The 26437-nt window shown below is 48.3% G+C and overlaps 1 protein-coding gene across 1 annotated transcript in view; it reads right to left on the minus strand.

Moving 5' to 3' along the window:
• The window catches only part of LOC106600501 (sodium/calcium exchanger 3), a 195505-nt gene extending 180257 nt beyond the window's left edge, over window positions 1-15248 (minus strand). The window contains 2 exon segments of the mRNA XM_045707892.2: window positions 36-1980; window positions 14560-15248. Coding sequence (XP_045563848.2) covers window positions 36-1885 — 1850 coding nt within the window. The 5' untranslated portion in view covers window positions 1886-1980; window positions 14560-15248.
• Window positions 15249-26437: the final 11189 nt, after the last annotated feature.

The following is a 26437-nucleotide window of genomic DNA, read 5'->3' on the forward strand; positions in this document are numbered from 1 at the left end:
AATCAATCAAACTAAAATAAAGTAGATAGTCTTACCAGGTCTCATCGTTCTTGAACTCCAGTTCTCCATAGGTGTCCTCAAAGTCCTCCCCTCCTCCCTTGGCGATCCCCTCCATGGTACGATATGGCACGATGACCGTTCCCCTCGCCCCCGAAGTCCTCAGCACCTTCACCTCCATTATGCCCACGCTCTCACTCACGTGACACGTGCCGGTCTCGAAGGTGAATATCCCGGCATGGTCGTCGTCCAGGATGGTAACAGTGGCGACGGCAGGGAACCCGAGCAGGGCCTTGGGGTACGGGAGAGAGTTCGGAGACAGTAGTGTCTCGTCCTCGTCAGACTCCAAGACGCGCACGTTGCTGAGACGCACGAAGAAGTGCTCATCCTCCTCGAAGATGTCGTCATCGATGATGCCGATGCTGATCTCCTTGACGAACTCGCCGGGCTTGAACACCACCGTGCCCTCCGTGAACTCGTAGTCTGCGCCGGCATTGGCTGAGCCATCCTCTGTCTTGTAATCAACATAGATGGTCTTGGCCATATCACCGCCCTTCCTGGAGATGGCCAGCAGGGCGGCGCCGCAGTTCTCCAGGCACTGGTACACGGCGGGTTCGAAGGCCATCCGTGACACGTACTCCTCCACTTCCTCCCCTACCACACACACTTCCTGTACGCTGGCGCTCCTCTTGGTCTGCTCCGCCACGTGCTTCTTCAGGATGTTCCCGGCGCCCGTCATCATGCGCGTGGCCTGGATGCGGTAGAAGGCTCTGCTCTTCTGCTGGTGGGACAAGGCGTAGTAGTTAGCCATCTCTACCAGCTGGTCCATCTCCTTCTCTGGGTGTTTCTGCTTCAGGTCCTTCAGGATCCGGATCATATCCCGCCGAGACTCGTCCACTTCTTTCCCCTCGATCAGGCTGATGAGGTTATGGGCGACGCCTCCGTCGTGGGCGGAGTGCGAGTTGACCATCTTGCCGCCGCCGTCCATCATCTCGATGCCCTTGGAGCGCTCGTGCTCGGTCTCGATGATGACGCCGCGGTGGTTGTCGGCGCGGTACTTCTTGTGCATGAACTTGTAGAAGAGGAGTCGTCGGTCGGCTAGCCAGGTCAGGATGACACAGATGGGGAAGAAGGCCAGGGTGAGCAGCCCCTCCCATATCTGGACCACGTTGGGACTGAACACCGCCAGGATCATGTAGAGCCAGATGTAGGCGAAGATACTCCACGCCGCCGTCACAAAGAACACTCGGAGATGTTTCACCTTCCTCGTCTCTCCCTCGGGGATCACAGACACACACAGGCCGATGATCACGAACATGTTGAAGGCAGCGCTGCCGACGATCGTAGACGGCCCCAGCTCGCCGGCTACGAAGTCGTGTCCGCAGACCTCGATGACAGACAGCAGGATCTCAGGGGTACTAGAACCCAGGGCCATGAGGGTCAGGTTGGAGACCGTCTCGTTCCAGATTCTAATGGTAGCGGTGGTGGTCTCGCCGTTGGCTTTCTTGATAATAATCTCTTTCTCCTGGGAGGTGATGACCTCGATGGCTGCCATGAAGCGGTCTGCTATGATGGACACTCCCAGGAACATGTAGATCATAGCTACGAAGTAGACGATGACTCGGGCCATCTTATCCCCCATGGAGGGGTCCTCAGGGTACCAGATGGGCAGGACGATTCCTGGCTTGCACCTGGACGTGCCCTCGGAACAGGTGGCATTGTGGGAGTCTGTGGTGGCGGGGCTGGGGGTGGTGCGATCGCCCTCTGTGCACAGAAAGGCAGCGGCCACAGAGAGCAGGCCCAACCAGAGGCATGCTGGGTAGGAGGACGACGACCCCGTCCTGATCCCTTGCCCCAGCCTCGTCAGCCTCGGCCTGAAGCGCTCCATCCACCCTCGGGGGTCCTGGGGGTCCTGGGGGTCCTTACCACACTGACGAGCCCTCTGGGATCCAGCACTGGGCTGTCGTTGATACCTCACAACACCTGGAGAGAGAGAGAGAGAGACAGAGAGAGACAGCGAGAGATAGAGAGAGATAGATTCAGACAGCGAGACACAGAGAGAGAAAGAGACACACAGAGACAGAGAGAGAGAGACAGAGACAGAGAGAGACAGAGAGAGAGACAGAGAGAGAGAGAGAGAGAGAGAGAGAGAGAGAGATTAGACATAACATCAACAGAAGACAACAGACTGTGAGAAATAACATCAACAACACAACAACAGTCCACTCTGTACTTGGATACAATACATCTGACAGAGATTAGACATATAATATAGAAACAATACGACAGTCCACTCTGTACTTCCACCTATCAGAGAGAACAGAACACAACAGACTGTGAGACATCAACAACAAGTCCGTCAGTGAATAGCCTTTGAAAACCATAATATTGAGGCAATAATATTGATGTACACTGAGAATACCAAACACCTTCCTAATATTGGCACCTACTACCAAACCCTGTTCAAAGGCACTTACATGTTTTGTCTTTCCTATTCACCCTCTGAATGGCACACATACACAATCCATGTCTCAATTGTCTCAAGGCTTAGAAATCCTTCTTTGACCTGTCTCCCCCCCCCCCTTTCATATATACTGATTGAAGTGGATTTAACAAGTGACATCAATAAGGGATCATAGTTTTCACCTGGATTCACCTAGTCAGTCTATGTCATGGAAAGAGCAAGTGTTCTTAATGTTTTTGTATACTCAGTGTATATGGAAATACATAGTACTGTTACTAAGAGGTCAGGATGGCATTTTTCTGGGCTACTGCTCAAGTCATGCAAATAAATGTGTACATTTCCCAGATGGAGAAATAGGCAGCTGAAGGCATTCGCAGGAAATTACGCTATTTAATCTCAAAAAGTCTAGGCCGTTGGGTGGGGGGTTTAAAGTCTGTCCTAGTAAGGTTTTAAAGTCTGTCCTCGTAAGGTTTTAAAGGCTGTCCTAGTAAGGTTTTAAAGTCTGTCCTAGTAAGGTTTTAAAGGCTGTCCTAGTAAGGTTTTAAAGGCTGTCCTAGTAAGGTTTTAAAGTCTGTCCTAGTAAGGTTTTAAAGTCTGTCCTAGTAAGGTTTTAAAGTCTGTCCTAGTAAGGTTTTAAAGTGTCTGTCCTATATCTATATTTTGGCACAATACTACCTCCATGCTCCCATTCATTTGGTTTCGTTCAGAGGAGTCTTGTGATACCGGTGGGGTTCGTAAAGCAAAACGGAGACATCGAGTTCGGACACTATAGACATTTTCATGAGAAGGACGATTTTCGGGATGTCTCATGGTCTGACACCACTCCTAGCTCGGCCACCTTCCACCGCAGAAGATAGGGGAAGCAGGGGGAGATAGGAAGAGACAGGGAGGAGATAATGGGGAGGCAGGGAGGAGCTAGGGGGAGGCAGGGGAGGCAGGGAGGAGATAAGGGGGAGGCAGGGAGGAGATAGGGGGAGGCAGGGGAGGCAGGGAGGAGATAAGGGGGAGGCAGGGAGGAGATAATGGGGAGGCAGGGAGGAGATAGGGGGAGGCAGGGGAAGCAGGGAGGAGATAGGGGGAGGCAGGGAGGAGATAAGGGGGAGGCAGGGAGGAGATAATGGGGAGGCAGGGAGGAGTTAGGGGAGGCAGGGAGGAGATAGGGGGAGGCAGGGGAGGCAGGGAGGAGATAGGGGGAGGCATGGGAGGCAGGGAGGAGATAGGGGGAGGCAGGGGAGGCAGGGAGGAGATAATGGGGAGGCAGGGAGGAGATAGGGGGAGGCAGGGGAGGCAGGGAGGAGATAGGGGGAGGCATGGGGAGATAGGGGAAGGCAGGGGAGGCAGGGAGGAGATAGGAGGAGATAGGGGGAGGCAGGGAGGAGATAGGGGGAGGCAGGGAGGAGATAACGGGGAGGCAGGGAGGAGATAGGGGGAGGCAGGGGAGGCAGGGAGGAGATAGGGGGAGGCATGGGAGGCAGGGAGGAGATAGGGGGAGGCATGGGAGGCAGGGAGGAGATAGGGGGAGGCAGGGAGGAGATAGGGGAGGCAGGGAGGAGATTGGGGGAGGCATGGGGAGATAGGGGAAGGCAGGGAGGAGATAGGGGGAGGCAGGGGAGGCAGGGAGGAGATAGGGGGAGGCAGGGAGGAGAAAGGGGGAGACATGGGGAGATAGGGGGAGTAGGGGAGGCAGGGAGGAGATAGGGGGAGACAGGGGAGGCAGGGAGGAGATAGGGGGAGGCAGGGAGGAGATAACGGGGAGGCAGGGAGGAGATAGGGGGAGGCAGGGGAGGCAGGAACGAGATAGGGGGAGGCAGGGGAGGCAGGGAGGAGATAGGGGGAGGGCAGGGCGGAGATAACGGGAGATAACGGGGAGGCAGGGAGGGGATAGGGGGAGGCAGGGGAGGCAGGGAGGAGATAGGGGGAGGCAGGGAGGAGATAGGGGGAGGCAGGGAGGAGATAGGGGAGGCAGGGAGGAGATAGGGGGAGGCAGGGGAGGCAGGGAGGAGATAGGGGGAGGCAGGGAGGAGATAGGGGGAGGCAGGGGAGGCAGGGAGGAGATAGGAGGAGGCAGGGAGGAGATAGGGGGAGGCAGGGGAGGCAGGGAGGAGATAGGGGGAGGCAGTGAGGAGATAACGGGGAGGCAGGGAGGCGATAACGGGGAAGCAGGGAGGAGATAGGGGGAGGCAGGGGAGGCAGGGAGGAGATAGGGGGAGGCAGGGGTGGCAGGGAGGAGATAGGGGGAGGCAGGGAGGAGATAATGGGGAGGCAGGGAGGAGATAGGGGGAGGCAGGGGAGGCAGGGAGGAGATAGGGGGAGGCAGGGAGGAGATAACGGGGAGGCAGGGAGGAGATAGGGGGAGGCAGGGGAGGCAGGGAGGAGATAACGGGGAAGCAGGGAGGAGATAGGGGGAGGCAGGGAGGAGATAGGGGGAGGCAGGGGAGGCAGGGAGGAGATAGGGGGAGGCAGGGGAGGCAGGGAGGAGATAGGGGGAGGCAGGGATGAGATAGGAGGAGGCAGGGGAGGCAGGGAGGAGATAGGGGGAGGCAGGGGAGGCAGGGGAGGCAGACACTGAATATCAAGATTTCTGCTCCGACACTGAGGCCTAAACACACACTGACCACTTCCACTAGACAGATCAGTCTGACAATAGTATGGAGCGATTTCAGTGGCAACAAAAATTGTATTTGAATTAAAAATTTAAAACAAAAATGGGAAAATGTATTTTTATTTTGTATTATTCATACCTAATGCACAAATTGAATGAGTGAATTCATAAATTGAACTTGTATTTCATGATTTGAAACTGAATTGAATGAATATTGCATTCAGTTTTAAAATTCGAGGTCAATTAAAATGCATGTTTAAATTGATATTGATGTATTCAGTTTCAATATGGTAGATATTGTCTGTGTATCAAGTTTAGAAACGATCACTTAAAGTTTTTCAAAGTTTCATATATTGAACTTCTCAGATGCATTCAGATTCAGTTCTTAATACCAGAGACAACATCCTGGTACTTTGTCAGCCAGGAAAGGAAGAAGAGAAGCAATAGATTCAAACTCTGTCTGTGGTCAACCGAAGCTTCTGGCGGTCTCTGAAGCCGATGTGGCATGTTTCATGAATTTTCTTCCTATGATTTTAGTTCCGGGATTCTTCCGATGGCATTGAGGAGTACACCACATCAGCCACTGGCTTCATCAATAAGTGCATTGATGAAGTCGTCCCCACAGTGACTGTACGTACATACCCTAACCAGAAGCCATGGATTACAGGCAACATCCGCACTGAGCTAAAGGGTAGAGCTGCCACTTTCCGGGACTCTAACCCGGAAGCTTATAAGAAGTCCTGCTATGTCCTCCGACGAACCATCAAACAGGCAAAGGGTCAATACAGGACTAAGATCGAATCGTACTATAATGGCTCCGACGCTCGTCGTATGTGGCAGGGCTTGCAAACTATTACAGACTACAAAGGGAAGCACAGCCGAGAGCTGCCCAGTGACACAAGCCTACCAGACAAGCTAAATTACTTCTATGCTCACTTCGAGGCAAGTAACACTGAAGCATGCATGAGAGCACTAGCTGTTCCGGACGACTGTGTGATCACGCTCTCCACAGCCGATGTGAGTAAGACCTTTAAACAGGTCAACATTCACAAGGCTGCAGGGCCAGACGGATTACCAGGACGTGTGCTCCAGGCATGTGCTGAACAACTGGCAGGTGTCTTCACTGACATTTTCAACATGTCCCTGATTGAGTCTGTAATACCAACATGTTTCAAGCAGGCCACCATAGTAGACCACCAAGAAAGCGAAGGTAACCTGCCTAAATGACTACCAATCCGTAGCACTCACGTCTGTAGCCATGAAGTGCTTTGAAAGGCTGGTCATGACTCACATCAACACCATTATCCTAGAAACCCTAGACCCACTGCAATTTGCATACCGGCCCAACAGATCCACAAATGACGCAATCTCTATTGCACTCCACACTGCCCTTTCCCACCTGGACAAAAGGAACACCTATGTTTTGTGCGCCGCCCTATGGGACTCCCGGTCACAGAGGCTGTGACACAACCTGAACCAAACTACCCAATAATCCCCTCCATGAAGACTGGGGTTTCAACCTGATGAACCAAACTACCCAATAATCCCCTCCATGAAGACTGGGGTTCAACCTGATGAACCAAACTACCCAATAATCCCCTCCATGAAGCCTGGGGGTCACCCTGATGAACCAAACTACCCAATAATCCCATCCATGAAGACTGGGGGTCAACCTGATGAACCAAACTACCCAATAATCCCCTCCATGAAGACTGGGGTTCAACCTGATGAACCAAACTACCCAATAATCCCCTCCATGAAGACTGGGGTTCAACCTGATGAACCAAACTACCCAGTAATCCCCTCCATGAAGCCTGGGGGTCACCCTGATGAACCAAACTACCCAATAATCCCCTCCATGAAGACTGGGGTTCAACCTGATGAACCAAACTACCCAATAATCCCCTCCATGAAGCCTGGGGGTCACCCTGATGAACCAAACTACCCAATAATCCCCTCCATGAAGACTCACCCTGATGAACCAAACTACCCAATAATCCCCTCCATGAAGACTGGGGTTCAACCTGATGAACCAAACTACCCAATAATCCCCTCCATGAAGCCTGGGGGTCACCCTGATGAACCAAACTACCCAATAATCCCCTCCATGAAGACTGGGGTTCAACCTGATGAACCAAACTACCCAATAATCCCCTCCATGAAGACTGGGGTTCAGCCTGATGAACCAAACTACCCAATAATCCCCTCCATGAAGCCTGGGGTTCAACCTGATGAACCAAACTACCCAATAATCCCCTCCATGAAGCCTGGGGGTCACCCTGATTAACCAAACTACCCAATAATCCCCTCCATGAAGACTGGGGTTCAACCTGATGAACCAAACTACTCAATAATCCCCTCCATGAAGCCTGGGGGTCACCCTGATGAACCAAACTACCCAATAATCCCCTCCATGAAGACTGGGGTTCAACCTGATGAACCAAACTACCCAATAATCCCCTCCATGAAGACTGGGGTTCAGCCTGATGAACCAAACTACCCAATAATCCCCTCCATGAAGCCTGGGGTTCAACCTGATGAACCAAACTACCCAATAATCCCCTCCATGAAGACTGGGGTTCAGCCTGATGAACCAAACTACCCAATAATCCCCTCCATGAAGACTGGGGTTCAACCTGATGAACCAAACTACCCAGTAATCCTCTCCATGTAGCCTAACTCTCACACACACACACACACAAACACACACACACACACACACACACACACACGCACATGCACACGCACGCGCACAATCAAACATGTTTTTTCTTGTATCATGTACAATTATAATTCATATGCTTTGTTTAATTGATTGAACAAACTTTATTTTGTACTTCTATTTGTGGTGTGGTTTGTCCTTTTGGTCTTCGAACCTCACCTGGACACTGTTTTTACCAGTTTTTTTTCAAATCTGTTTTGTCTTTCACTTTCTATTCTTTGGTAGGAATAAAAACATAAAAACCTAGTTTAGTAGACCCCCCCCCCCCCCCCCCCCCCCAAGGCTTTTAGAGGATTTAAATTCAAATTCAATATCCTAATAACATTTTAAAAATATGGAATTCAAATACAATTGATGTTGGCACTGAAATCGTTCCATACAATAGCTGTACAGATATTGTCCACATTCATAAACCCTAAATGGCTAAGGAACTTAAGCACCTCCAGGACTCAACTCTAATGGGACATGACAATGCTCCTTACGATGGCAGGAGTATGGGCCAGAGGCAGTGTGCAGACTGTGGAGCACATGGAGAACAGAACAGTTAGCCAGTTAGCCACACACCACACACTGAGACTGGCTGACTGACTGACTGACTGACTGACTGACTGACTGACTGACTGACTGACTGACTGACTGACTGACAGAGATGATGAGTGCTAACGGGCAGTGGGGACAAGGAGAACAGTTAGCTAGAACCATAGAAATTACATTACTAGAAGCAATTTGACTGAAATCTCTATTCAAGCAATTATATTTCTTTAGCCACCCCATCTGTTGAGGCTGAAAGAGCTAATGAGAACTAACGGGAGACATTTATTCAAGTTTGCCCTCTTCATCTTCTTTCTGGCCCCTCTGTGTGTGTGTGTGTGTGAGTGAGCAGATGGGTCCCCCCTGCTCAGCCCCATCTCAACCAGCCACCTCGCCTGAGGCCCCTGAAGCACACAGCCAATTTAGGATCAATTAGAACAATCTCTACAAGCCATTGTTAACCAGATCATTCTGTTTCTGTCCTCAATCCTACTGAGGATTACAAGTGTTATTACAGAAGCATACCCATTTTCCTTTCACCTTCTCAATACAATGTTTGAATTCGTGTCATTCTAGGTAAGTCTTTTTGTATCAGAAATCAAGGTAAGACCCAAGTGCAGACTGTGTGAAGTAACAATGTTTATTGTAACCACAGGGGCAGGCAAACGACAGGTCAAGGGTCGATAATCCTGAGCAGAGGCCAAGGTACATGACGGCACAGGTATAAATACACAGGGGATAATGGGGAAGATGGGCGACACCTGGAGGGGGGGGTGGAGACAATCACAAAGACAGGTGGAACAGATCAGGGCGTGACATTTTGCCTATGAACGCACATTCCTAAAGGGTTTAGAAAGTAGTGAAGGAAGGAAAGGCTCTATGAGTGTATTATCTTTTGAAAAAGTGACAATGGAGACATTTGTAAAAGACAGAATTCCAGGCAGATACAGCGTTAGGGTTGTAAAATTCTGTACATTTCCCCAAATTCCCAGTTGCTGTTTTTCTTTCTTCAGGAATCCTGGTTGGAAGATTCCTGGAAATATGTGGGAATAAGTAGGAAATCCAGGGAATTTGAGGGGAAATATCCAGAATTGTGCAACCCTAATACTGTATCTAGCTGGAATTTTGTCTCTTTTCCAAATTGCTCCATCATCACTAAATTACCGGAATGTTGCAACACTATCCAGTATAATCCAGTATAATCCAGTATAATCCAGTATAATCCAGTATAATGTATCAATATAGGACTGGACGAGGATTTCTAAAAGATTCACAACATTTCAAGGGTCAAAAATCCTTTCCAGATTTAGAGTAGAGGAAGTTTAATCTACAAAACTCTCCAGACTTCTGGCAGGGCCTCTTCTGGAAAACCCTCTTCCTGCAGGGCCTCTTCAGGCAGGGCCTCTTGTGGCAGGGTCTCTTCTGGCAAGGCCTCTTCTGGCAGGGCCTCTTCTGGCAGGGCATCTTCTGGCAGGGCCTCTCCTCATGCAGGGTCTCTTCTGGCAGGGCCTCTTCTGGCAGGGTCTCTTGTGGCAGGGCCTCTTCTGGCAGGGCCTCTTCTGGCAGGGCCTCTCCTCGTGCAGGGCCTATTCTGGCTGGGCCTATTCTGGCTAGGCCTCTTCTGGCAGGGTCCCTTCTGGCAAGGCCTCTTCTGGCAAGGCCTCTTCTGGCAGGGCCTCTTCTGGCAAGGCTTCTTCTGGCAGAGCCTCTCCTCATGCAAGGCCTCTTCAGGCACAGCCTCTTCTGGCAAGGCCTCTTCAGGCAGGGCCTCTTCTGACAAGGCCTCTTCTGGCTGGGCCTCTTCTGGCAGGGCCTCTTCTGGCAGGGCCTCTTCTGGAAAGGGCCTCTTCTGGCAAGGCCTCTTCTGACAGGGCCTCATCTGGCAGGGCCTCTTCTGGCAGGGCCTCTTCTGGAAAGGGCCTCTTCTGGCAAGGCCTCTTCTGGAAGGGCCTCTTCTGGCAGGGCCTCTTCTGGCAAGGCCTCTTCTGGCAGGGCCTCTCCTCGTGCAGGGTCTCTTCTGGCAGGCCTCTTCAGGCAGGGCCTCTTCTGGCTGGGCCTCTTCTGGAAAGGGCCTCTTCTGGCAAGGCCTCTTCTGACAGGGCCTCATCTGGCAGGGCCTCTTCTGGCAAGGCCTCTTCTGGCAAGGCCTCTCCTTGTGCAGGGCCTCTTCTGGCAGGGCCTCATCTGGCAGGGCCTCTTCTGGCAAGCCCTCTTCTGGCAGGGCCTCTCCTTGTGCAGGGCCTCTTCAGGCACGGGCTTTTCTGGCACGGCCTCTTCTGGCAGGGTCTCTTCTGTCAGGGCTTCTCCTCGTGCAGGGCCTCTTCAGGCAGGGTCTCTTCTGGCAAGGCCTCTTGTGGCAGGGTCTCTGTGGCAGGTCTCTTCTGGCAGGGCCTCTTCTGGCAGGGCCTCTTCTGGCTGGGCCTATTCTGGCAGGGCCTCTCCTCGTGCAGGGCCTCTCCTCGTGCAGGGTCTCTTCTGGCAGGGCCTCTTCTGGCAGGGCCTCTTCTGGCTGGGCCTCTTCTGGCTGGGCCTCTTCTGGCTGGGCCTCTTCTGGCTGGGCCTATGTTGGCAGGGCCTCTCCTCGTGCAGGGTCTCTTCTGGCAGGGCCTCTTCTGGCAGGGCCTCTTCTGGCTGGGCCTCTTCTGGCTGGGCCTCTTCTGGCAGGGCCTCTTCTGGCAGGGCCTATTCTGGCAGGGCCTCTCCTCGTGCAGGGCCTCTCCTCGTGCAGGGTCTCTTCTGGCTGGGCCTCTTCTGGCTGGGCCTATGCTGGCAGGGCCTATGTTGGCAGGGCCTCTCCTCGTGCAGGGTCTCTTCTGGCAGGGCCTCTTCTGGCTGGGCCTCTTCTGGCTGGGCCTCTTCTGGCTGGGCCTATGCTGGCAGGGCCTATGCTGGCAGGGCCTCTCCTCGTGCAGGGTCTCTTCGGGCAGGGCCTCTTGTGGCAGGGTCTCTTCTAGCTGGACCTATTCTGGCAGGGCCTCTTCTGGCAGGGCCTTTTCTGGCAGGGCCTCTCCTGGCAGGGCCTCTCCTCGTGCAGGGTCTCTTCTGGCAAGGCCTCTTGTGGCAGGGTCTCTTGTGGCAGGGCCTCTCCTCGTGCAGGGCCTCTTCAGGCACGGCCTCTTCTGGCAAGTCCTCTTCTGGCAAGGCCTCTTCGGGCAGGGCCTCTCCTGGCAGGGTCTCTTGTGGCTGGGTCTCTTCTGGCTGGGCGTCTTCTGGCAGGGTCTCTTCTGGCAGGGCCTCTTCTGGCAGGGCCTCTTCTGGCAGGGCCTCTTCTGGCAGGGCCTCTTCTGGTAGGGCCTATTCTGGCAGAGCCTCTCCTTGTGCAGGGTCTCTTCTGGCAGGGCCTCTTCTGGCAGGGTCTCTTCTGGCAGGGCCTCTTCTGGTAGGGCCTATTCTGGCAGGGCCTCTCCTTGTGCAGGGCCTCTTCTGGCAAGGCCTCTTCTGGCAGAGCCTCTCCTTGTGCAGGGTCTCTTCTGGCAGGGCCTCTTCTAGCAGGGCCTCTTCTGGCAGGGCCTCTCCTTGTGCAGGGCCTCTTCTGGCAGGGCCTCTTCTAGCAGGGCCTCTTCTGGCAGGGCCTCTCCTTGTGCAGGGCCTCTTCTGGCAAGGCCTCTTCTGCACAATCAAGCATAAGTCAGAGAACTCAAACGATCAGAGAGACACACACACACACACACAGCACAGCCTCCACTCCCTAATAGCCTACAGCTGTTTGCGCTCTCTCTCTCTCTCTCTCTCTCTCTCTCTCTCTCTCTCTCTCTCTCTCTCTCTCTCCCTCTCTCTCTCTCTCTCTCTCTCTCTCTCTCTCTCTCTCTCTCTCTCTCTTTCTCCATGGTACTGGTTAAATAAAGTAGCAAAAAAAAAAGTGCTTTTCTGCTGCTTCCCTTACTCGGATCGGACCGGTTGTCCTATAGTTCCTTTTCGGAAAAGTTTTTTTTACAAATGAATTCATGCATATTGGGTCCGAGGCTTTCCCGTGTCCATTTCAGAACGGGAACTCTTAACACCCATCACCATTTGTCCCCACCATTCTGATTATTAAAATTCAATTATGAAGTGTTGGGAGAGTGTTTAGAGGGATATTAGAGCGCTAAGTACCAGGCCATTAGCGAAAGGCTGTTAGCGAGTTTGGAAGGCTACCCATCAGCACCATTCATATACAAAGTTTTGGATGGGATTACCGTGACCAACGATCACAGAGCACCTCATCTCTGCTGTCACATCCAACCTGGATGGATATTTGGGTTTTAATACAGACGAGAACACTGAATCCAGCTTCACACAGATATGAGCGGGCGAAGAGTAGCCTACCATGAGATTTGCACTGTCGACCCCCGCGCCCTGACTTTGAGAAGCTCCGACTCGACATGCTTCAAACACACCCGTCTCATTAGTGGTGGTGAGATAAGAGACATTACGTCAGACTAGTTTGTAATTGACTGTCACAGTCCCACATTAATAGTATGTGATGGTGAGTCGAGAAGACAATCAGAAATACTGTTAAAAAAAAATTCTATTGACAGCCATAGCCCCAAATAATTTTTTTTTATATTGGTTGTTAATTACAATTTTTTTTCACATAATTGGGTTAATTTTTCAGATATCAAAATGGGATCGTAGGCCCAAAAAACTTTGGGAACCCTTGCAGTAAAGGGTTAACAAAATCTATGGTGAGCTTCGATTGGTCACTCACATCATAATATTGTGGAGGATTCGAATAAAGTTCAGCTTTCCCCAACTTTAGTCCCGCCCTGTTCAGCTCGCCTCGCTCAACGCTCCGCCCACACACACACTCCCCGTTCTCTTGATTCACATCCATTGACTTCCGATTGTGCGATGACACTTTCTAGCGTAAACAAACTATCGGCATTAGAAGCGAACTACAACATTCATCCCTATGGAAAACACCAACTCAATACTATACAGGTTAGGTCATTTCTTGTGTAATAACGTGTTTTTTTTTTTTTTACGAGATTAATTACAAATGTTATTACACTGGTATAAGAAAAACGTAATATTAAGGGTTTGAAATATTCATTTGAACAGGCTATGCATGTGCAATAGGCTGTAGACCTTTCAAAACTTGGGACTAAAATCTGTACCTATATTGTGACGTCATTGAAGGACCTCCCTAATCTGGCGCTGTGAAGAGGGCCTCTTCTTATGTGCATACATAGCTGGATAGGCCTCCCTCCCTCCATCCCTCTTAGCCCGTCACACAGCAGACGCGTCCGAGCCGGCAGTGAACGTAACTCTGAGACACACGACAAGACTTTGTAGCCTGGCACGAGAGTGGAGAAACTGACACGGGGTGTTTAAAGGTGTCTATATGTGAGGCCCTCAAACAGGCAGTCAGCAGACTCAGCAGGTCGACGTGGAGACAGCTAGCCTCAGCTGTTGCTAAATCAATCATCCATAAGGCTTTTTTTTCTCTCTCTCTCCTCTCGCAGTTGCAGGCACATCCAATTCCCTCTAACCTAAAGGGGGAAATCCCTGACATAGCCTACAATAAGGCCATACCGCATACCTCTATTATGAATAAAATGATTATGAATGAAACACAGATCCTGCAGGTAGCAAGCCAAGTTTAAGTGCTAAATTATTACGAGTGTATTTAATCCTATAGGCCTATAGCAACACTAGCTACTGCCTACTACCATCATCAACAGAAACGTCACTAGGCTTCCCTTCCATAATAGTGACACAGTGGTGTAAATAATAAGGTCATGTGATCAATGGTCGCCTAATTAATCATCCATAGACCGAACACGGCCAGGTGGTAGGCTAGCCCATCATAGGCTTGGCATGGCACACCGCTTTAGTATACACACACAGAGAGAGAGAGAGAGAGAGAGAGAGAGAGAGAGAGAGAGAGCACCGCTCAAACACTCCTCGTCCTCAAATCTGGAGATGGACATGTTACTGACTCATTGGCGCATAGCCAGGCGACATTTGCTGGGATGATGTCAAGCGATCTTACATGAATAGCGTAGTGGAACCATATGGCCAACGGTTGTGTGTGTTTAACACTCACATTATCATTGTCCTTATTATAGGCTACTGTTATTAATTGTACGCAACAACAAAAAAAACATAACACCGCGTCATCGTTTCAGTAGCGCCTCGGATGTTGGTCTAGCGGTGTGTCTGCGTCGCTCACCAGAAACGCGGTAGCCTCGAATGTATAGGAGGTTATGTCATGCGGATCATTGCTACTAACGAGACCCATACGAATTCATTACAGCCTACCTGTAGTTTGTATTCTGAAGTGTTTTCGACACTGCGTAATGCCCCCTTTTTTTTCCTTCCAAATCGACCCTTTTTACTCCGAGGTATCTATCGTTCAGCAGTAAACGTTTATATCGTTTGTATGAGCTCTTCCTTCTCCTCAGTCAAACGTGCTGTAGACTAGCTACTGCCGTTGAAAGAATAACCCCCAGGGGCGATATCGGTTTGGTTTCCTCACGCACAATCAAACTGGTCCCCTAAGCTCCGCTCTGCTTCTGGCCGATCGATCAAAAGCGGAGGTTGATGGCTCGCTTTTACATGTCCTCTCCTCTTGCCCGGTAATGTAATGTCCAGCACCACCGCGGTGACTAGAATGGTTTTTTTTTTTCTGCGGTCGGAAGAAGCCGTCGGATGGAACTTTGGACTCGGAATCCATGCAAACCAAACAGCTCTTCTCCCGCAAACCGAGAGACAGTAGATGCTTGCCTCGTCTCCAGTCCGTTTCCTCTGTGTTAGCGCAACACAAACAAACAAAAAAGGTTTTATGATGGTCTTGTTTAAACTGTGTGGCTCCTTTTTGCTGTCCAGTCCGTTGGTCAATTTATATATATATTTTTTTATTGAATATAGTATTTTACACTATGCCTATTCCATTATTCTGTCCCTATTTCGGAAGCTTCGCAGTAGACTTGCTATTCAACGTGAGCAATGCCTATCTCCCCCCCCCCCCCCCCCCCCCCCATGCCTCTCAATCGCCCCCCCTTCACCTAAAGTCACACAGACATACTCGCGTGTCCACGTCACTATCAGCTGGGTGAGAGAACGAGCGACACCACAAACCGTGAATATCCTGTATTATTGTATTGGTGCAGATGGGGGACGGGGAGGCAGAGGAGAGAGGAGAGGAGATGAGAGGAGGGAGGGAGAAGAGAGGAGAGGAGATGAGAGGAGGGAGAAGAGAGGAGAGGAGATGAGAGGAGGGAGAGGAGAGGAGAGGAGATAATCTACGTAGCGGGATAGACTCAGATCAAATGGAACGCTAATTCATTAGAATTATATTGGTCACGAAACGGATTCTCTTTGGCATTTTAAATCAAATTAAAAGTTTATTGGTCGTTTACACAGATTAGCAGATAAAAGCAGGTGCACGAAGAGGTTGTGTTACCAGCTTCAACAGTGGAGTAGAATGTCACTACGACACAATATGTCAATACAAAACAATACACAATAATCACAAATCAAGAAATATCAGGATGAGTCCAATTACAATCAAAGCAGCACTGTGTCAGTAATCGTAATGGCAATCTGTGTGCAGGCTATATACCGCGCCTATAGGGAAAGTCTACACAGCTTTTGCAGTCTTCACATTTTGCTGCCTTAAAAAATTAAATGTAAAAATGTTCCAAGTGAAAGAAAATTTTCCAAGTGAAAGAAAATTATAAAACATTTTCAAAATAAATTAAATATGAAAACGTCTTGATTGCGTATATCTTCACGCCTCAGAGTTCATAGTTGGTGGAAGCACCTTTGGAAGCCAATACAGCTGTTAGTCATTTTGAAGAAGATTCTACCAAATTTGCACAACTCTTAGGGAAACATATACCCATTGTTTGTGTCTGAATTGCTGAAGCTCAGTACATTTGGTTGGTAATCATTGATACACAGCAATATTCATACATTGTCTCAGATTTTCAAGCACATTTAAGTCAACACTGAGACTGGATCACTCAGGAACCCTCAACACCTCTTGGAAAGCCATTCTGGTGTGTATTTGACATTAAAATGTGTTTAATTGTCCCGCTGAAGATATACAACTCAGGGTTAGGTATTCAGATGTCTGAGGCACGGTTTCCTCTAACTTTTTACCTGGGCTTTGTTCCTTTCATATTTATTTTGATCCTGAAAAACTTAACAGTCCCTGCTGGTGACAAGCATACCCATAACATGATGCTGCCGCCACCATACTTGACAATAGAGAGGTTTTCACTCTGTGTTCTGTTGTATTAGTTATGACCCAAACAAGTAGTTTTTAACTCAGGCCAAAAAGTTAATTTCTTTGCCGTGTTGTCTTGCAGTATTAGTTAACGGCCTTGTTGTAAACAGAATGGATGATTCTGAGAGTATTTTTTTTAAACACAGGCTTCATTCTTTTCACTTTGTCATACAGGCCAGTAATGTGTAGTGAATGCAATATTGTTGATCCTTTGTATTTTCAAGTATGGTGGTGGCAGCATCATGTTATGGGTATGCTTGTCACCGGCAGGGACTGTTAAGTTTGTCAGGATCAAAATAAATATGAAAGGAGCAAAGCCCAGGTAAAACGTTAGAGGAAACCCTGCCTTAGACATCTGGAAATCACTGCGAGAGTGTTTTATTTTTCAGTAGGACAATTACTGCTCCAGTTTCAACTGTTCTGCCTGTGGCTATGGAACCCTGACCTGTTCACCGGACGTGATACCTTGTCCCGGACCTGCTGTTTTCGATCCTCATTTCTCTACCGCACCTGCTGTCTGTAACTCTGAATGATCGGCTATGAAAAGCCAACTGACATTTACTCCTGAGGTGCTGACCTGTTGCACCCTCTACAACCACTGTGATTATTATTATTTGTCCCTGCTGGTCATCTATGAACGTTTGAACATCTTGGCCATGTACTGTTATAATCTCTACCCGGCACAACCAGAAGAGGACTAGCCACCCATCAGAGCCTGGTTCCTCTCTAGGTTTCTTCCTAGGTTCCTGCCTTTCTACTGAGTTTTTCCTAGCCACGTGCTTCTACATCTGCATTGCTTGCTGTTTGGGGTTTTAGGCTGGGTTTCTGTATAGCACTTTGTGACATCGGCTGATGTAAAAAGGGCTTTATAAATACATTTGATTGAATTACTCAAATTTCTATTCCAAAGACACACCAGAATGGTTTCCCAAGAGGTGTTGAGTGTTCCTGAACGGTCTAGTCTCAGTCCTGACTTAAATCTGCTTGAAAATCTGTGACAAGGTTTGAATATTACTGGATATCAGTGATTCCCAACCAAATTTACTGAGCTTGAGAAATTAGGACAAAGACAGTGGATATACACTATATATACAAAAGTACACTACATGACGAAAAGTATGCATACACTGTGCGAAAAAACTGTATATAAACCAAAAGGTCTCTAAGGTGCAGGGGCAGAGTACTGCGCAGGAAAGCGGTTGGTGTTAGCTAGTGATGGCTGTTCAACCATCTGATGGCCTGGAAATAGAAGCTGTTTTTCAGTCTCTCAGTTCCGGCTTTGATACTGTTTCTGTCTGCTATGGTAACAGAGTGAGCAGGCCATGACTCGGGTCGCTGGGGTCTTTCATGATCTTCATTGCCTTCCTTTGACGCTGAGTATTATACATGTCCTGGAGGGCAGGCAGTGTACCTCTATAGAGCCGTGCGGTTGAGGGCGGTGCAGTTGCTGTAGCAAGTGGTGGTGCAGCCCGACAGAATGCTCTCAATGGTGCATCTGTAGAAGTTCGTAAGGATCTTAGAATTTCTTTAGCCGCCTGAAGCTCGCCATTGTGGCTGGACATTTTAACAGAATGAATCTGAGGACTGTTTTACCAAAACTTTAAGCAGACCAGACCAAGGGGCATTGCTACTGTCCCTTCCTGGATAGATACAAAGCCCCTCCTCCCCGCACCCCCCTTTCGGCAAATTGGATCACTCCCTTTTCTCCCTATAGTATACACAGAAGCCGAAGCAGGAAGTGCCCGTTACTAGAACTTTTCAACGCTGGTCAGATCAATCGGAATCTACGCTCTAGCAAAGTTTTGCTTCCTTGGATTGGGAAATGTTACGTGTCGTTTCCGAGAATAACATAGACGAATACAATGACTCTGTCACTGTGTTCATCAGAGAGAGGATGTTGTCCCAAACAGTGAAGATTCAAACATTCCCCAATTTAAAAACGTGGATTGATGGCAGTATTAGCATTAAACTGAAAGGAGGCAATTTAACCACTGTAAGTAGACCGGGAACTTGGACAAGTATAAAAAGACCAGCTATGACCTCGCAAACGTCAAGACAAAGACAAAGTGTTGTCGCAATTCAACGGCTCAGACACGAAGTGCATGTGGCAGGGACAGATTATAAACCAGATGCGCTGCACACCAACGCTTCTCTCCCAGAGAAGATGAACACCTTCTTTACCCACTTCGAGGCAGTCAAGACCGAGCTGCCGACGGGCCCCTCCGTGGCAATGATGACATTTGCCATTTTAAGGGAATCAAATCAAATCATATTGTATTTGTCACATGCGCCGAAAACAACAGGTGTAGACCTTACAGTGAAATGCTTACTTACAAGCCCTTATCCAACAATGCAGTTTTAAGAAAAAAAAGGGTTAACTAAAAAATAGATGAGAAAAAAATTGAAAATAAAAGTAACAAATAATTAAACAGCGGCAGCAAAATAAGAATAGTGAGGCTATATACAGGGGGTACCGGTACAGAGTCAATGTGGAGACTATATATATACAGGGTGTTACGGTACAGAGTCAATGTGGAGGCTATATACAGGGTGTTACGGTACAGAGTCAATGTGGAGGCTATATACAGGGGTTACCGGTACAGAGTCAATGTGGAGGCTATATAGAGGGGGTACCGGTACAGAGTCAATGTGGAGGCTATATACAGGGGGTACCGGTACAGAGTCAATGTGGAGGCTATATACAGGGGGTACCGGTACAGAGTCAATGTGGAGGCTATATACAGGGGGTACCGGTACAGAGTCAATGTGGAGACTATATACAGGGTGTACCGGTACAGAGTCAATGTGGAGGCTATATACAGGGGGTACCAGTACAGAGTCAATGTGGAGGCTATATACAGGGGGTACCGGTACAGAGTCAATGTGGAGACTATATACAGGGTGTTACCGGTACAGAGTCAATGTGGAGGCTATATAGAGGGGGTACCGGTACAGAGTCAATGTGGAGACTATATACAGGGTGTTATGGTACAGAGTCAATGTGGAGGCTATATAGAGGGGGTACCGGTACAGAGTCAATGTGGAGGCTATATACAGGGGTTACCGGTAGAGTCAATGTGGAGGCTATATAGAGGGGGTACCGGTACAGAGTCAATGTGGAGGCTATATACAGGGTGTACCGGTACAGAGTCAATGTGGAGGCTATATACAGGGGGTACCAGTACAGAGTCAATGTGGAGGCTATATAGAGGGGGTACCGGTACAGAGTCAATGTGGAGGCTATATACAGGGGGTACCAGTACAGAGTCAATGTGGAGGCTATATAGAGGGGGTACCGGTACAGAGTCAATGTGGAGGCTATATACAGGGGGTACCAGTACAGAGTCAATGTGGAGGCTATATAGAGGGGGTACCCAGTTATTCGAGGTAATTACGTATATATAGGTAGAGTTAAAGTGACTATGCACAGATAATAAACAGAGAGTAGCAGAAGCGTAAAAGAGGGGTCTAGGTAGCCCTTTGATTAGCTGTTTGGACCTAGACTTGGCGCTCCGGTACCGCTTGGCGTGCGGTAGCAGAGAGAACAGTCCAGTAGGGTGGCTGGAGTCTTTTACAATTTTTAGGACCTTCCTCTGACACCGCCTGGTATAGAGGTCCTGGATGGCAGGAATCTTGGCCCAGTGATGTACTGGGCCGTACGCACTACCCTCTGTAGTGCCTTGCGGTCGGAGGCCAAGCAGTTGCCATACCAGGCAGTGATGCAACCGGTCAGAATGCTCTTGATGGTGCAGCTGTAAAACCTTTTGAGGATCTGGGGATGCAAGCCACATCTTTTCAGTCTCCTGAGGGGGAATAGGCTTTGTCATGCCCTCCTCACGACTGTCTTGGTGTGTTTGGACCATGATAGTTTGTTGGTGATGAGGACACCAAGGCACTTGAAGCTCTCAACCTGCTCCACTACAGCCCGTCGATGAGAATGTGGGCATGCTCGGTCCTCCTTTTCCTGTAGTCCACAATCATCTCCTTTGTCTTGATCACCACACGGCCAGGTCTCTGACCTCCTCCCTATAGGCTGTCTCATTGTTGTCGGTGATCAGGCCTACCACTGTTGTGTCATCGGAAAATTTGATAATGATGTTGGAGTCGTGCCTGGCCGTGCAGTCATGAGTGAACAGGGAGTACAGAAGGGGACTGAGCACGCACCCATGAGGGACCCCCGTGTTGAAGGTCAGCGTGGCGTATGTGTTGTTACCCACCCTCGCCCCCTGGGAGCGGCCCGTCAGGAAGTCCAGGATCCAGTTGCAGAGGGAGGTGTTTAGTCCCAGGGTCCTTAGCTTGGTGATGAGCTTTGAGGGCACTGTGGTGGTGAACACTGAGCTGTAGTCAATGAATAGCATTCTCACATAGGTGTTCATTTGTCCAGCTGGGAAAGGGCAGTGTGAAATGCAATAGAGATTGCATCATCTGTGGATCTGTTGGGACGGTATGCAAATTGGAGTGGGTCTAGAGATTCTTGGTTAATGGTGTTGATGTGAGCCATGACCAGCATTTCAAAGCACTTCATGGCTACAAACGTGAGTGCTACGGGTCTGTAGTCATTTAGGCAGATTACCTTAGTGTTCTTGGGCACAGGGACTATGGTGGTCTGCTTGAAACATGTTGGTATTACAGACTCAGACAGAGAGAGGTTGAAAATGTCAGTGAAGACACTTGCCAGTTGGTCAGCGCATGCTCGGAGTACACGTCCTGGTAATCCGTCTGGCCCTGCGGCCTTGTAAAAGGTCTTGACCTGTTTAAAGGTCTTACTCACATTGGCTACGGAGAGCGTGATTACAGTCGTCTGGAACAACTGATGCTCTCATGCATGCTTCAGTGTTACTTGCTTCGAAGCGAACATAAAAGTAATTTAGCTCGTCTGGAAGGCTTGTGTTACTGGGCAGCTCGCAGCTGTGCTTACATATGGGGTATGTAATCGTTTGCCAGCCCTGCCACATCCGACGAGCATCGGAGCCGGTGTAGTATGATTCAATCTTAGTCCTATATTGATGCTTTGCCTGTTTTATGCTTTGTCGGAGGGTATAGTGGGATTTCTTATAAGCTTCCTGGTTAGAGTCCCGCTCCTAGAAAGAGGCAGCTCTATCCTTTAGGTCAGTGTGAATGTTGCCTGTAATCCATGGCTTCTGGTTGGGGTATGTACGTACAGTCACTGTGGGGATGACGTCCTCGATGCACTTATTGATAAAGCCAGTGACTGATGTGGTGTACTCCTCAATGCCATCGGAAGAATCCCAGAACATGTTCCAGTCTGTGATAGCAAAACAGTCCTGTAGTTTAGCATCTGCTTCATCTGACAACTTTTTTTATAGACCGAGTCACTGGTGCTTCCTGTTTTAGTTTTTGCTTGTAAGCAGGAATCAGGGGGAAATCATTTTGGTCAGATTTGCCAAATGGAGGGCGAGGTAGAGCTTTGTACGCATCTCAAGGCCAGAATGGATTTTCACAACTAAAAGATGGTGGAATCAGGGACCATTTCCCCTCACTCTTATAGTATTCTCCTTCTGTATGATATTCCACACATTCAGAGATATCTGGCTAAATTAGATCTGATGTAATTTAATTGAAATGGTTGTTCAACCCCAGTAGCTCACTGCAGATAGAGCTGTGTGTGTGTGTGTGTGTGTGTGTGTGTGTGTGTGTGTGTGTGTGTGTGTGTGTGTGTGTGTGTGTGTGTGTGTGTGTGTGTGTGTGTGTGTGTGTGTGTGTGTGTGTGTGTGTGTGTGTGTGTGTGTGTGTGTGTGTCTGCATCTCTGTCAGGTTGGCTGAAGCAGAACATGATTCCCAGAGCAGTCACACACTTTTTCTGAACAAGTACTTATTGATTTCTACATAGACTACACAGTCATACAAAATCACTAGATGTTACAGTAGATTTATCCCAGATTCAATTTGGGATGAAATAGACAGTCATGAAATGAATGAAACAAATTTAATGAATGAAACAAAGAGAATAAATGAAAGAGAATAAATGAAACAAATTTAATGAATGAAACAAAGAGAATAAATGAAAGAGAATAAATTAAACAAAGAGAATGAATGAAACAAAGAGAATAAATGAAACAAAGAGAATAGAGAAATGCATAATATTTATTGTACGTCTTTCCACAAAGTAGTTTAGAGAAGTACAGTGCCTTGCAAAAGTATTCACCCACCCCCCCCCCCCCCCCCCCCCCCCCTGGCGTTTTTCCTATTTTGTTGCATTACAACCTGTAATTTAAATTGATTTTTATTTGCATTTCATGTAATGGACATACACAAAATAGTCCAAATTGGTGGAGTGAAATGAAAAAAATGACTTGTTTAAAAGATTTCATTAAAATAAAAAAACGGAAAAGTGGTGCGTGTATATGTTTTCACCCCCTTTGCTTTGAAGCTACTAAATAAGATATGATGCAGCCAATTACCTTCAGAAGTCACATAATTACTTAAATAAAGTCCACCTGTGTGCAATCTAAGTGTCATATAATCTGTCACATGATCTCAGTATATATACACCTGTTCTGCAAGGCCCCAGAGTCTCCAACACCACTAAGCAAGGTGCACCACCAAGCAAGCGGCACCATGGAGACCAAGGAGCTCTCCAAACAGGTCAGGGACAAAGTTGTGGAGAAGTAAAGATCAGGGTTGGGTTATAAAAAATATCAGAAACTTTGAACATCCCACTGAGCACTATTAAATCCATTATTAAAAAATGGAAAGAATATGGCACCACAACAAACCTGCCAAGAGAGGTTAGGCAAGGACCAGGCAAGGAGGGCTTTAATCAGAGAGGCAACAAAGAGACCAAAGATAACCCTGAAGGAGCTGCATAGCTCCACAGCGGAGATTGGAGTATCTGTCCACAGGACCACTTTAAGCCATACACTCCACAGAGCTGGGCTTTACAGAAGAGTGGCCAGAAAAAAAAACATTGCTTAAAGAAAAATATAAGCAAACACGTTTGGTGTTTGCCAAAAGGCATGTGGGAGACTCCCCAAACATATGTATGAAGGTACTCTGGTCAGATGAGACTAATATTTAGCTTTTTGGCCATCAAGGAAAACGCTATGTCTGGCGCAAACCCAACACCTCTCATCACCCCGAGAACCACATCCCCACAGTGAAGCATAATGGTGGCAACATCATGCTGTGGGGATGTTTTTCATCGGCAGGGACAGGGAAATTCTTGAGGGAAACCTGTTTCAGTCTTCCAGAAATTTGAGACTGGGACAGAGGTTCACCTTCCAGCAGGACAATGACCCTAAGCATACTGCTAAAGCAACACTTGAGTGGTTTAAGGGGAAACATTTAAATGTCTTGGAATGGCCTAGTCAAAGCCCAGACCTCAATCCAAGTGAGAATCTGTGGTATTGTAACGGTCGTCGTACGTCATGGACCAAGGCGCAGAGGGTCAAGTGCTCATAGTGACTTTTATTGAACACAAAATTAAATTAAACAAAACAAGAAAACGATAAACGAACGACAGCTAACAGTTCTGCAGGCTAAACATAGCAGTGCACGAATACAACTTCCCACAAAGGGACAGGTGAAAACAGGCTACCTAAGTATGACTCTCAATCAGCAACAACTCATGTACAGCTGTTCCTGATTGAGAGGCCAACACAGGCCAACACAAAGAAATACACAACATAGATAGAACCTAGAATACGACACATAGAACATAAACCAAAAACCCCGGAATACTCAAACCAAACACCCCTCTACATAAACACACACCCCAAACCACATAAAACAAATACCCCCCTGCCACGTCCTGACCAAACTACAATAACAAATGACCCCTTTACTGGTCAGAACGTGACAGGTATGACTTAAAGATTGCTGTACACCAGCAGGAACCCATCCAACTTGAAGGAGCTGGAGCAGTTTTGACTTGAAGAATGTGTAAAAATCCCAGTGGCTAGATGTGCCAAGCTTATATAGAGACATACCCCAAGAGACTTGCAGATGTAATTGCTGCAAAAGGTGGCTCCACAAAGTATTGACTTTGGGGGCGTGAATAGTTATGCAGTCTGTTTTTTTTGTCTTATTTCTTGTTTGTTTCACAAGAAAAAATATTTTGCAACTTCAAAGTGGTAGGCATGTTGTGTAAATCAAATGATACAAACCCCCCCAAAAATCTATTTTAATTCCAGGTTGTAAGGCAACAAAATAGGAAAAATGCCAAAGGGGGTGAATACTTTCGCAAGCCACTGTAAGCTGCATGTATCCATATCTTTTAGATTCATAGTACTGTAGGTTAGATATAATGAAAATGGCTGCAGTTTTACGGGAGCCTAACCAGTAGTGATATTATGTGGGGGTTTTCCACGTTATTTGTAACTTATTTTGTACATAATGTTTCTGCCACCATATCTTACGGCAAAAAAAGAGCTTCTGGATATCAGGACAGCGATCACTCACCTCGGATTAGACAAAGGTTTTTTTCTCTAACAAGCAGGACGCACAGGACATTCTCCAAACACCCGACAAGGCCAACATCCCAGTTATTTGCAAGAGGAAGAGACGCAGGTACAGAGGACACAGAGCGGGATGCCTCGTAAGGATCCACAGAAGGCGAGTGGGAAAGCTGCCGTTACCGTCAATATTACTCGCCAACGTGCAATCATTGGACAATAAATTAGACGAGGTACGATCACAACTATCCTACCAACGGGACATCAAAAACTGTACTATCCTATGTTTCACGGAAACGTGGCTGAATGATGACATGGATATTCAGCTAGCGGGATATTCGCTGCACCGGCAAGATAGAACAGCACACTCTGGTAAAACGTGGTCTTCCTGTCTGGGTTGGCGCCCCCCCCTTGGGTTGTGCCATGGCGGAGATCGTTGTGGGCTATACTCGGCCTTGTCTTAGGACGGTAAGTTGGTGGTTGGAGACATCCCTCTAGTGGTGTGGGGGCTGTGCTTTGGCCCTGTCCGGGGGTATCATCGGATGGGGCCACAGTGTCTTCTGATCCCTCCTGTCTCAGCCTCCAGTATTTATGCTGCAGTAGTTTATGTGTCGGGGGGCTAGGGTCAGTCTGTTACATCTGGAGTATTTCTCTTGTCTTATCCGGTGTCCTGTGTGAATTTAAATATGTTCTCTCTAATTCTCTCTTTCTCTCTTTCTGTCTTTCTCTCGGAGGACCTGAGCCCTAGGACCATGCCTCAGGACTACCTGGCATGATGACTCCTTGCTGTCCCCAGTCCACCTGGCCGTGCTGCTGCTCCAGTTTCAACTGTTCTGCCTGCGGCTATGGAACCCTGACCTGTTCACCGGACGTGCTTGTTGCACCCTCGACAACTACTATGATTATTATTATCTGACCATGCTGGTCATTTATGAACATTTTAACATCTTGACCATGTTCTGTTATAATATCCACCCTGCACAGCCAGAAGAGGACTGGCCACCCCTCATAGCCTGGTTCCTCTCTAGGTTTCTTCCTAGGTTTTTGGCCTTTCTAGGGAGTTTTTCCTAGGGAGTTTTTCCTAGCCACCGTGCTTCTTTCACATGCATTGCTTGCTGTTTGGGATTTTAGGCTGGGTTTCTGTACAGCACTTTGAGATATCAGCTGATGTACGAAGGGCTATATAAATAAATTTGATTTGATTTGATGAGGAGGGGCGGTCTGTGCATATTTGTAAACAAAAGCTGGTGCAAGATATCTAAGGAAGTCCCTAGATTTTGCTTGCCTGAGGTAGAGTATCTTGTGATAAATTGTAGACCACACTACCTACCTAGAGAGTTTTCAGCTATACTTTTCGTGGCTGTTTATTTACCGCCACAGACGGATGCTGACACTAAGACCGCACTCAGTCAGCTGTATAAGGAAATAAGCAAACAAGAAACCACTCACCCAGAGGCGGCGCTCCTAGTGGTCGGAGACTTTAATGCAGGGA

The sequence above is a fragment of the Salmo salar genome, chromosome 01 (assembly GCF_965601325.2).
Source record: "Salmo salar chromosome 01, fSalSal1, whole genome shotgun sequence".
In the NCBI taxonomy this organism is placed as follows: Eukaryota; Metazoa; Chordata; class Actinopteri; order Salmoniformes; family Salmonidae; genus Salmo; species Salmo salar.